The 12820-nt window shown below is 38.7% G+C and overlaps 1 protein-coding gene across 2 annotated transcripts in view; it reads right to left on the reverse strand.

The window, feature by feature from the left end:
- The window catches only part of Ipo11 (importin 11), a 142520-nt gene that overhangs the window by 77885 nt on the left and 51815 nt on the right, over positions 1–12820 (reverse strand). For both annotated transcript variants that reach the window (NM_029665.4, NM_001360897.1), the window contains exons 14-19: positions 11203–11250; positions 10519–10624; positions 7290–7416; positions 4612–4645; positions 3916–3956; positions 3168–3284 (exon numbers count right to left, since the gene is read on the reverse strand). In NM_029665.4, the coding sequence (NP_083941.2) occupies positions 3168–3284; positions 3916–3956; positions 4612–4645; positions 7290–7416; positions 10519–10624; positions 11203–11250 (473 nt within the window). The remainder of the gene's footprint in view (positions 1–3167; positions 3285–3915; positions 3957–4611; positions 4646–7289; positions 7417–10518; positions 10625–11202; positions 11251–12820) is intronic.

Here is a 12820-nt window from a genome sequence, read left to right on the forward strand (position 1 = left end):
AACTATATTGAATCCTAAATGATATTTCATCTTTTAGATAAAATTTTGCACATATTCCATTGAAGACCTTCAATTTTCTTCTTTTTCTTAAGAAATGTGAAAGCTCAAAGACTGCTTGTCATAAAACTTGATAGCATGTTTATTCCAACTAGAGACTTGTAGAGCCTCAAGAATGAAATCACTGAATTGCGCTTTTCTAAAATGTTTGTTATGAGTCTAGGGATGGCTCAGCTGTTTAGGACACTGGTTGCTCTCGCAGGGGACCCAAGTTTCATTCCCAGGCGTTACACAGTTACACGGGGGCGTGTGCGCACGCCCATGCCCTCGCACACACATATACGTCTCAGGGGATCCAACCTGCTCTTCTGCTCTCCTCAGGCATCAGTACATGGTGAACAGACAGACATGAAAAACATCCATACCAATAGAAACAAATACATAAAATGTGAAAAAATTAAGTTTTTCAAAAATAAGGATTAATATTCAAGTAACTGTACCCTATGGTACATGACAAAGGTAATGACTTCACTAAAATATTATAATCAGACAAAATCAAATTTTGCAAGTGAAAGTTAGTTTGAAGGGTAAATAGACAAGAACATAGTAATACACTTATGTAAAGGTTACAAAAGTTAAAAAAGAATGAAAGAACTGGTATTTTTAACCATTTCTTATCTTGGTATTATTTTTTTAAATGTATAGCAGATACCTGGAGTTCTGTGTGGAGTAAAAAAGGAATGGCATTTTGAGGAGACACATGTAAAATAAATTTGTACAAGAAAAAAAATCTTTAAGAAATTTTCACTAGCTAGATTTATATGAATGGAAAAATGTTGCACTTATAACCATCTTTTTAACAAATAAATTACTAAAAATGTATAATATTCAGGGGGGAGGATATGGGGGACTTTTGGGACTTTTAGCATTGGAAATATAAATGAAGAGAATACCTAATAAATTAAAAAATATATAATGCTCTATATTAGAGATTTGTAGTAATTTCATATCATGAAATCCTGTACATTTGCTGAGTTCAAAATTTTAATTCCCACTTTATACATGACACCAGTTTAAAGACCTTACTCAACATGAATAGCAAGGTCAGAGACTTCCTAGTTTTAAAGAGCAACTCCAGTTAATCACTTACATAAGCAAACTAAATATTCAAAAACCACCATCAAATGAAATAATATAATTCTTGTAACAAGAACCCAAAGTGCTAAGAAATATTACATTGAGAAAGCAGTGCCTGCCATAGCAATTACACAATGATTAATTTGAACACTTGCATTATCAACCAATATTATGAATATTTATCTAGGTACAGTGGCATACACCTGTCATCCCGACAATTAGGAGGAAGAGGCAGAAAGATCAGGTATTCAAACATATGTAGTGAATAACACTGCAAGTTTGAGGCCAACCTGGGCTACATTAGTCTCTGCCTCAAATAATACAACGAAGTATTAACCTTTGACCAGTTGCTTACTTCACATCTCACCAAAGATATCTGTAAGCATGAAATGAGAAATACATGCAGCCCACTTGGCACAAGAGAGGTACGTGGCCACTGCTCAATATGAGTTGCTATTCTCATCAATAGCCCTGGAATTAAGAAGCAACTCCAAGGTGTCTGAACTCATGAAAAAGTAGATCTAAGAGTAAATCAGTGCGTGAACTCTAAAACACTGTCGTTCCGAGAAATACTTCTCTGCTTTTAAAAAATGTATAAAGTGGTGAGTCTGGACATAAAAAGCCAGAGAATAATTATACTATTGTTTCATGGATGGCTCATTTTTATGGAATGGGGCGGGGGGGGGGGGTACAGGAAAGCTAAATAATTTAACTTTTACGAACTTTACAAATCACTTTTATACTTAATCATGTATATGATGCCAGCAAAAATACTTTGTTCGCACGCGTGCGTGTGTGTGCGTGTGTGTGTGCGTGCGTGTGTCTGTGTGTCTGTGTGTGAGATTTGTATGTAATGTTTGGTTTGGTTTTAAGTAAAAATAAGGACAGGGTGGCTGGAGAGATGGCTCAGTGATTAGAGAGCACTGCCTGCTCTTCCAGAGGTCCTAAGTTCAATTCCCAGCAACCACATGGTGGCTCACAACCATCTGTAATGGGATCTGATGCCCTCTTCTGGTGTGTCTGAAGACAGTGACAGTGTGCTCACATATATAAAATAAATAAATATTAAAAAAAAAAAAAAAAAAAAAAAAGGCTGGGCGGGGTGGTGCACGCCTTTAATCCCAGCACTCGGGAGGCAGAGGCAGGCGGATTTCTGAGTTCGAGGCCGGCCTGGTCTACAGAATGAGTTCCAGGACAGCCAGGGCTACACAGAGAAAACCTGTCTCGAAAAAACAAACAAACAAACAAAAAGTGGGGTGGGGGGCGCAAAACTATAACTGAGTTGATAAAAGCACTTGTCGAGCAAGCCTGACTGAGACTGATCCCAAGAATCCAAATGAGAAGCTGGGTGCCATTGTGAGCACCTGCAATCACAGCACCTCCTTAGCAAACTGAGGGCTAAGGTGAGAATCAACGCGAAGCTCAAAAGGGCAGCTCAGAGGCATACACAGAAACCCTGCCTCTCTCTATGCCAGGCGCAAGGAGAAAACAGACTCCCCAGCTGTCTTCTCACGTACCTGGCACTCATATGCAATACGTACAAAATCAATCTTTAAAGGAGTCTATGAACATATGTAAAAAGATACAGAGTAAAACAAATTCCTAAAAAACTTAAATTTGCAAAGATGGCTCTTCCTTAGACACTAAACACTCTGAACTTTAAGACTGATCTTTAAAACTTGGAAAATTTCACTTTCTAAATACCTCCACACCATAGATATAATTTTAATATTTAAATATTCTTAAGTCTTTTCCTTTGGTATTTGGAGGCGAGGTCTTACTATCACTTGAACTTTCAATCATCCTCCTGCCTCAGCTTCCCAGTTGCTAGGTTATACAAGCATGCACCAACACAGCTGGCTTCTCTTAGTCACTTTTAATAAATTCAAATATAAATGTCAATTCTGAAAAACACATAAATGAAATGCTAACACATATGTTAAAAACCTTTTAAGACTACTTTATCTTTCCTCCATATAAAGCAAAGACATTAAATGCACATCTGACACCGAGTTTCTGTCCCACAACCTCACCTGCACGTTGACTCTTTCGATCACACAGGAGAGGACGTGCAGCACGTGCATCTTTGTATCACACTCTGTAACCTGCTGCAGCAACTGGAAAAGCAGTGTGAACATGGTTTCCAGATACTGCAAGAAGAACAACGAACAGAGGTTACAAGATGTAGACTTCTATGGATAAAAACATAAATCAGGCCAAAGCAATGAGACAACAATATAAAACCTAAGCTATACTTAAAACAAGCTGCCAACATACAATGCCACCATTTTTTCTTTATTACTGCTAATGTATACACATTAGATCTTAATTGCCCACAAGCTGAAATGTTTAAAAGACTAGTCCAAATTGTGCTTTTGTCAACTTGGCTACCAATTGTGCCCTGTAACTACACTTTCCTAAAATCCTGTTGCAGATAATACGAAAAGGCTATGAACTAAAGCAATAAGAACATTAACTGTTGTTCTCAACAGGCCACTGAACCGATGCAGTCTTTATCAGATGCTGCAGGTAAGTACAAAATTCTGTGATGGACACCTGTTATTCTAATACAAGAAACCCAAAACCTCAAGTTCTCCTCTGACCTCCACAAACATGCCAGAAGCATGCTCTCTCTCACACACACACACACACACACACACACACACACACAGTAAATAATGTACAGTTCTAAAGTTAAAAACAGATATAAATTACAGCTACAAACCACTATATGTACTCTAAAGACATAATGTTACAAAACCTGGAAACCAGTATTCTTACCGGTAAAAACTGATCTGTCCTAAATTCAAAATCATCAACAGGTAAAAAGCAGTTAAGGAATATTGAAAACACATGAAATTTATAAAGATAAAAATACATTAAATTATTGAAATAAATACATATGTTCTGTAAAAATATATTTTAACTATCCTAAAAATTAATTTCACAAAATAACCAGTTTTAAATATTGAACTTAAGGCCCAGTGAAGCAGTGCAGAGCTCTGATCCAAACACCAGGGGGCAGAGGCAGAGGCAGAGGCAGGACCAGAAGTTGAAGGCCAGTCTCAAGTGTGTAGAGTTCCAGGCCAGGCAGGGCTATGCGACACTCTGATTCAAAACAATATGAAAGAAGTTTAACTTCTTTGTGATTAAGTCTTTTAAAAAGTGTTTTTAGGTTTTATCTTAGTTTTAACTAGCTACAGTAGGGCTAGAGGGAGGGTTACAAGAGCAGTGCTGTTCTTCCAGGTTTGGCTTTGCTTCCCGACCCCTATGGGCGGCTCACAGTGACCATGCATAACCGACTCCATTTCCAGGGATCTGACACTCTCTCTTTTCTTGCCCACTCAAATAATCAGGCGCATATGTGGCACACACTTGTAGGCAAAACACCCATAACATAAAATAAATAAAACAACAAATTAAAATTTTTAAAAAATGAAAAAAAAACTTGCAAATAGAAAAAAAATTGAAGGATATTTAACTTCAGAGTTGTTGCTGTTTCAATTCGGACCTAAAAAAAACAATCAAAGTACAGTATAAGTTTTTAATCATTCTTAGAACTACTGAGCATCATTAATACTTAATGACAGAAAAATTATTCCAAACCATTTTCTTTCCTGTTTTTGTTAAGATTAAGTCATAAGGCATATGTCATGTGAAAGGATGTTACCCTTAGTTTGTAACAAGTTACAAAAGAACAAGTATCGTTATCCCTGATCTGTCTAAGTTTTCCATAACTGCTTAAAAACCCTTTGCAGCAATAAATATTTCCAGGAAGAAAACTAATTGCCACTAGGTAAGTGGAAAGCCTGGGACCAAAAGAAAGTAGCATGCAGGAGACACCAGCGAAACAAGAAAATAAAGACACATGAAAACAAAGAAGTTGGTGAGCTGGAAATGAAGGGTGGCGGGGCGCCTGCACAGCCTGGAATGGGCTTGAAGTGGGACACAGCGTCGAACATGGCCTTAAAGACTGACAGTCTCTAGACTAGATTTAAAGACTGATGGTCTCTGGCCTTCTAGCTCTCTAACTGAATGCTTGCTGGTAACATCTCAAAGATTCTAAAAGTTCCCTGCTTATTCTATGGTTTAAAAATGCTGGCTTCTTTTCTCTTTAACTCTCTGCTTTATTAAACATTATAACTCTGTGTGCTCTGTTTAACTCTTTATGCTTAAATAGCACTAGGGAAACTTAACTCTTTCTTTTGTTTTTTAAAGCTTATATTGATTATTATACATAAGTACACTGTAGCTGTTTTCAGACACACCAGAAGAGGGAGTCAGATCTCATTACAGGTGGTTGTGAGCCACCATGTGGTTGCTGGGATTTGAACTCAGGACCTTTGGAAGAGCAGTCAGTGCTCTTACCCGCTGAGCCATCTCATCAGCCCTCCCCCCACCCCTTTATTTTTACTTAACTCTTTCTTACTGTTCTGTGCTTCATTAAGCACAAAAAAACTTAACTCTTTCTTAACTCTGTCACTTGTGTTTTGATAAGCGCTAATATCTGGCAAACAACAGATATTTAGCAGCAGGGAATGAAGTTAAAGGATTTACTGCTAGGGTTCCTTTCTCTGGAATCAGTCAGAAGCCTCTCTAGTTTATCTGGTTAACTCTTTGTGAACTAGACTAAAGGGAAAGAAAAAAATTAAGATGCTTTGTACAGGCAAATACGCATAGACGCATATATATTCAATCATTCATACACCCACACTCTGGCCAGCCCGACCATCTATCACAATCAATTCCACAGTGTTCAAGCATACTTACACACATACCCTACACATAAACATATAGACAGACAGACAGACACATTTGGATGGACGGATGGATGGATGGATGGATGGATGGATGGATGGATGGATGGACGGACGGACGGGCAGGTGGGTGGGTGGGTGGGTGGGTGGGTGGATGGGTGGGTGGATGAATGGGTGGGTGGATGGGTGGGTGGATGGGTGGGTGGATGGACGGACAGACGGATGGATGGATGGGGTAAAGCTCCCCAAGCCAAACCATTCAACCAACAACTTTATTTCTTTTTTCTGGTCTTTTTATACCTTTTTAGACAAAAAGTTATTTAGAAAATTACCTCAGACATAAACTGTTACATAAAATGGGAGTTACAGAGGATGTTGATAGTAAGTTTAAAGCAGTGTTTCATTATAATATACTCATTAAAAGTTCAAAGTAACAGTTTTATGATGGCCTTGACTTATCATAGTGCACATCTGTGACTTTATCCTTGGACCTCAATGTTTTTCCTTTAACACAAATTTGTCCCAAGTCCATTTCTCTTCATTAAAATAGTGTAATTATGAAGGTCATTCTAATTCTTAGTATACAGCCTTTACTTACTATTCTGAGGAGTGGGTACATGCTATTCTTGACTCTAACTCTATAACATCTTTCTAGCATCTAAGTCTATCTCTGAACCTTTCTTCCTAAAATTATGTGAATCAAATCAGGAATTCTATAGATTATTATCTATTTGTCTATATAGCATCACTAGAACACAGTATATCTTCACAGGTCTGCAGAGATCTGCTGAAAAGGGTGAGCTAATACCTAGTGATTGTTATATATGTTTAATAATAACAGGAAAAGCATATCAACAGCAGGAATCTTTCCTAAAATGGATCTCTCCTGAGCCTTGCCTACTGGAGCTGGGCTCGTCTCAGGAAGTTCACTGGCTAGTTCTTAGCTTCTCCTAGGATGGCTCCTGACAAAGGGTGAAGGCAGAGGGAGGAGGAGGCTCTGTCCAAGCTGCACACCTACTCTAACCTCAGGTAGGGCAGTTTCCAAACTCCCAAATGATCTGAGCTTCACACAAACTTCAGAGTCTGGGACTCATATTTTATTGTACACAGCATGTCACGTAGGTATACATAAGACCATCATCTCCCAGCGGGCACCAGTTAGCATACTTTTAGTCCCCAAACCAAGTAAGATGACAAATGCTGCCTTCAAGTCTTTAAAACAGCATGTAAGCCTTTCTTTCCTGGCTGAGAACACATCCCCTGGCTGAGTGTTACGCTTCCCACACCTGTAATTGTAACTAGCACATTCCCTAGAGCCCTTTTCATAAAAGGAAGAATTGTGAGCATTTTAGAGGCGGTTCTGAGGTCTACACATGCTAATGCAGCAGGCTGACATACCACTAAATCCTGATCTTGAAGCAAGTTACAGATTGCTTCATACAGCATGGGTCTCAAGTCAGACTTGAATTTCACAGAAATCCACTGACCAATGAGCCAAATCACCCTGCGTCGTAATGGCTTATACCTAAGTGGAAGAGGGAAACATGAGTAAATTAAAATGTTCAGTACTTTAAGAGGTCTACTTCACTTAGTATAATTTCCATTTAAATCTAAATAAAAAATCAACTTCTAAACATCAACACAGAAGAAACAATGGCGTCCTGATCTACGTGAATCAAAGTCCTCAGGTGCTCCATACATGGTGCTCCATACATGGTGCTCCATACATGGTGCTCTGATCCTTCTGCATGCCTAACTGTGGCAGGCCGTGACCGGGCCGGCAGCCAGAACACTAACATGGTGAGGGTAAGGGCTGCCTGAGCAAGGAGGCTGCAGACAGCCCGAGTCAAATGTAAGGCTAGGGTTAAGATCTGTGGTGAAGCCCGTGTCTCAACCTGAGGAAGATGCTCAGGAGCCCCGCAGGAGCGAGGTGCAGCACAGAAAGATAGGTAAGCACCAACAGTGCTAACATCATAAATCCTAAATAAAATAACCTCCTATATAGTCAATGTTTCTATATCCATCTGTTAATCCTTAAATATTATTTTCTATAAAAAAGGTCTTTATGTTTACCTAAGTAATATTTGCATAAGCGTGCTGATTCTAGCTAAATGGATTCGAAAAGAGGTATGAATTACCAAATGAGACTCACAAACATGACTTACATCATTAAAATTGCAAAGCATTAGCAGTAACAAATACATAATTTATTTCTCCTGATATGGTTTTTCTAAAATGAAGTTAACCAAGACATTCCTTAGGCAAAAAGAAAAATCACAAACTCAAATTTAAAACACTTTTGTCCTAGAATTCCATAAACTTTTAGAGACGAAATGAAACTTATTTCTGTGTATAAATGGAACAGCCTGAAGAGTATACAGTTATTTTAGAGTGTCACATCTTAAAGACAATGGAGCAAACAGAAAAACAAATGCTAAAATTCAAAAATATATATGTAACTACCTTTGGCCTCAAAGTCCACAGTCCAGCAAAACAATTAAAATACAATAAACTACCGGTATGCAGATTTATGACAACAGCCTTCTGGAGACTAGCACTTAAATGTAAAGTGGAGAAATGCCATTTCAAGGGATAGGAGTTATCTGAACAATCATAGAAGCAAAAATAACATCCCATGCATGGCGTAAGCTATCAGCTTTTAGACCAAAACCCACAGAGATTTCCATGTTTTTGGTTCCACTCTAAATAAAGAAAACAAAACTCAGGAATTCCCCAGATGACAGTCAGTCACACCCAGCCTACTCAGGCTTACAGTAACCAGGCCTTGAAGGACAGCCCCTAAACTGGTAGCAGCACACACAGCCTGTGAGGACACTGTCTATGTGTCACCCTTACTAGACCAGGACTTGCATTTAACAGGACAACCTACCATGTGAGCCAAACAACTCACATTAAACTTTGAGAAACAAAGTTTCTAGAACAGTAATCTAACAGAAAACATGAAGCAAGCCATATATTTCACTTAAAAAATTTAATATCTTCATTTATAAAAGGTACTTATATTTTAATATTTTGATTTATCCAAACATACGCAAAATGTTATCACTTCAACATGGACTCAGAGCACATTTTCCATATCTCAGGCTTTAAATGGAAATGATTTGAAACTCATTTCCTCAACAACACTAAGTATGGCATATAAGGTAGTGTGACACAAGGCAGTGAGGCACAAGTCAGGGCTGATGGGATCTCACATTGGTCTCTCCAGTAAGTATGTTTTTACCCCTTCAAAGGCTCTCCTAGCTTCCTGTGAGTACTGTCAGAGGCTATTTCATTCACATGCAAATATGTATGTGTATGGGCCTAGAGAGGGCATGGAAAATTCTAAGTATTAAAAACATTTGGTAATTGAATCCATGATTGAATAGAGAAGCCACAAGTTAGTACTCAACTGGCCCAAACTTTTAAAGCAGCCAGGTTTTCACCTTTGCTGGTCTGTGCTCTGGGGGAAGAGGACTAAGACCTGGTTTCACTGTGCTGCTCTGGGGGACCTCAAACTCAAGGTCTTCCTGCCTGGGCTTCTTGAGTGCTAGGACACAGATCTCTAGTTCAATGACTCTAAATATGTGTAAAATCATCTATATACACAGACAGTCTTCTACTTATTCAATAATGTAGTCAACAAATATTTACTAATCTACGGCTACAGGCTATGCTGACTACAGGACAGGAGATACACAGAAGTTGCTCAATTTTATCCTTCACACACACTCTCACACACACACTCACACACACACACACACCCCAAAAAAAGCCTCTTGTAATATGTTTTTTTATAATCTCTAATTTTATTATAATTTTAAAGGTTGTAGTTGCGTGCACACACACACAGGACACGTGGTGTGGAGTGGAGTGTGTGTGAAGGCCAGAGACAGTTACTTCCCTTGCAGCTGAAGTTACAGGCCCTGTGAGCCATTTAGATACGGGTGCCAGGAGTCATCTGCAAGAGCAGCAAGTGCGCTTAACCACAGCCCGCTCCCAACTCTCCAGTCTCTAATCTTGAAATGAGAAATTACTTATAAAAACCATGAAAGGCCTTCGATCCACGGTAAATTAAAAAACACAGTCCCAAGTACAAGAATTGAGCCAAAGTGCTTCTAGGTGCCACATAGCTCTGGTAATCATGAATTAGGTGCCTCTGCAGAAATGTTTACCCACTGAATGGCCAGGTAGCTCTATCTCCTCCTCTGTGTTCTCTCAAAGACCAACTGTGTGGCTGCCCTGGAACAGCCCCTCTCACAGCGGTCACTCTGGCTGGGCTGCCTGTGGCACTGGAGCTAGTTGCTAGCAGCAGTCTTATGTTGGGCACAGCTTCTTCCAGGGACACAGAGAACTCCGTTACCTCTACATAAGTGCTGCTTCTTGCCACCTACAAGCTGTTTCATATCACATCAAATACCTCTTTCAGGATTTACACTTAAGGTAAAGTAGCATAAAAAAAAAAAAAAAGAATTATTTTGCTTATATTTCAGTTATAAATTTGTAAGTTTTTTTCTTTGCCATGCTAAACATAACCAAAATCATATTAAAGTTGTTGGGTTTTTTATTTCAAAATTAAGAAAGTAAAGTGGTATATAATATATAATATACACAAGGTTTTACTTGCCTATTATGAGAAACTTGTAATTCGGGAAGAAGTTGGGTTTTAAACCACTGATCAAAATCAACACTGTCAAACAGCTCAAAAGCAGCTAATCCCACAGCATTATACACTGAGAAGAAAAAAAAAGAATGAAATTAAACTTTAGAAAACTGCCTTTATATAAAAATCTGAAGGTACTTTAAAACATGAAATAAATTCAGGAAAATAGACAATATTAACACAAAAGTTACTAAATACATTTTGGAGACACTGATTAACTTGTTTTATTCCCAGTTTGTCCCAAGTACTCTTCAGTATTTTTAAACAGTATACTAAATCCAATCTAATATGAGTCAAATTTCAAATATTATAAGTAGTATCAGATGTGAATGGCAGCCATGCTTTATCATCAGTCTATTTTTCTCTAGTTCATCTTGCACAGCAATCCTTTAGCTGCTCGGAGCTGTGCCTGCACCTGCTCATCCTTGCATTCTGATGTCACAGTGTTTAAGAAGGAAACTTGCCCTATCCATAACTCCCTTCTTTGTCGCCCCTGCTTTAGCATGAATTAGCTGCGTGCATGGTTGACCTCCTTTAACTGACAATTCTTAATCTTAGCTACCTTTACATCCCAATTCTCACAGCACAAAACAGACCCTCTATCTATTGGGTAAATACACATTTCTAAATCACTGAAGTCCAACATACCAGCATCTTTGATTAACAGTGCATTCATATCTTCTACATTGGTTGGACCTAGAATAGAAAGGAAGAAAAAGAAAGAAAGAAAGAAAGAAAACGAAGTTAATTTTAACTGGTAAAACTTATACATGAACATGTAAGCTTGGTACATTCATATTCTGTGTAATATTTGAAGCAAGTTAAACATAACATTCAAACCCTAAGTTTCTGAAATATAAATGCTATTGTTCAATAGTTACCTTATTGTACAGTGGCACACAAGAACTTCCCCACTTACCACATTCTGCCCCCCCCTTGCACACAGCCTCTGAAGCTACCACTCTCCTCTCAACTTCTGAAATTAACCTTTTCTTATTTCATATAAATAAGATCATGTAGTGCTTGTCTTTTGGGGAAAAACAACTTTTAAAAACAGTATTGTTACCCTGTATTTTAAATGTATAATTTATATAAGTTTATGAGTTATAAAAAGAGATTATACATTCAAGCAATGTAGAGTAAGTAAATCAAGCTAGTTAATATACCCAGCACCTCAAATGCTTAATGGTTTATGAGCTATCTCAAAGTAAAGAGGGCCCTACAGTTGGACAAGACAATTTACCTATGTATCTCCCAAAGAGAAAAGCTTACTGCTTTCCTCAAAGTCTCTGTCCCTCATAAATAGGAACTGCTAAGCTTAATGTACGAATAAGCCAGATCCAATCTCAAAGAAGCAAACTGATCCAGAACCAGAAAGCAAACTCAACTAGGAAGTCACTGAAAACTTAACAGCAGCTGGCAATCAATGGGAATGGAACCTAAATAGCCTGTTGTCTTAGTAGGGGCTTCTATTGCTATACTAACACACCATGACCGAAAGGAAGTCAGTATGGGAAATGAAAGCAGGAGCCTGCTGGACAGGAGCACGGAGGAGTGCTGCCCACTCAGTCTGCTTACTCACCACAAGCACAAGTGTGGCGGTGCTCAGGGAGCTGGGCCCACCCACAGCAATCAACAATCCAGAAAATTTACCACAGGCTTGCCCACAGGTCAGTCCGCTGGGCATATTCTCCCAGTTGAGGTTCCCTCTTTCTAAATCACTCTAGCTGTGTCAAGTAGACATAAAACCAACCAACACACCTTGTCTTGTTTCTATAGGAGTTAAAAAGTTAAGCCGAGACTAGAGTGAGAATTGTACAAAAACAAAACCTAAGGGGCTGGTGAGATGGCTCAACAGATAAGAGCACCCGACTGTTCTTCTGAAGGTCCTGAGTTCAATTCCCAGCAACCACATGGTGGCTCACAACCATCCCTAACAAGATCTGGCGTCCTCTTCTGGAGTGTCTGAAGACAGCTACAGTGTACTTACATATAATAAATAAATAAATCTTTAAAAAAAACAAAAAAAAAAAAAAAAAACAAAACCTAAGTAGTATAAGCATTATGTAGTTTAGCAATCTGTAACTGCCAGAAAGAAACCTAACTGTCTACTGTGAGTAAATCTCCTGAAAACAAACAAAGCTCAAATAACCTTGAGACGCAAGGGGTGGTGCCACCAGACAGAACTGGCAGGTTGAACAGGCCCAAAACCTGGGGAGTCTCAGGACTGAGAAGGCCAGGCGTGTGTGGGGCCAGATCCTTTCCC

This window comes from Mus musculus, chromosome 13 (assembly GCF_000001635.26).
Source record: "Mus musculus strain C57BL/6J chromosome 13, GRCm38.p6 C57BL/6J".
In the NCBI taxonomy this organism is placed as follows: Eukaryota; Metazoa; Chordata; class Mammalia; order Rodentia; family Muridae; genus Mus; species Mus musculus.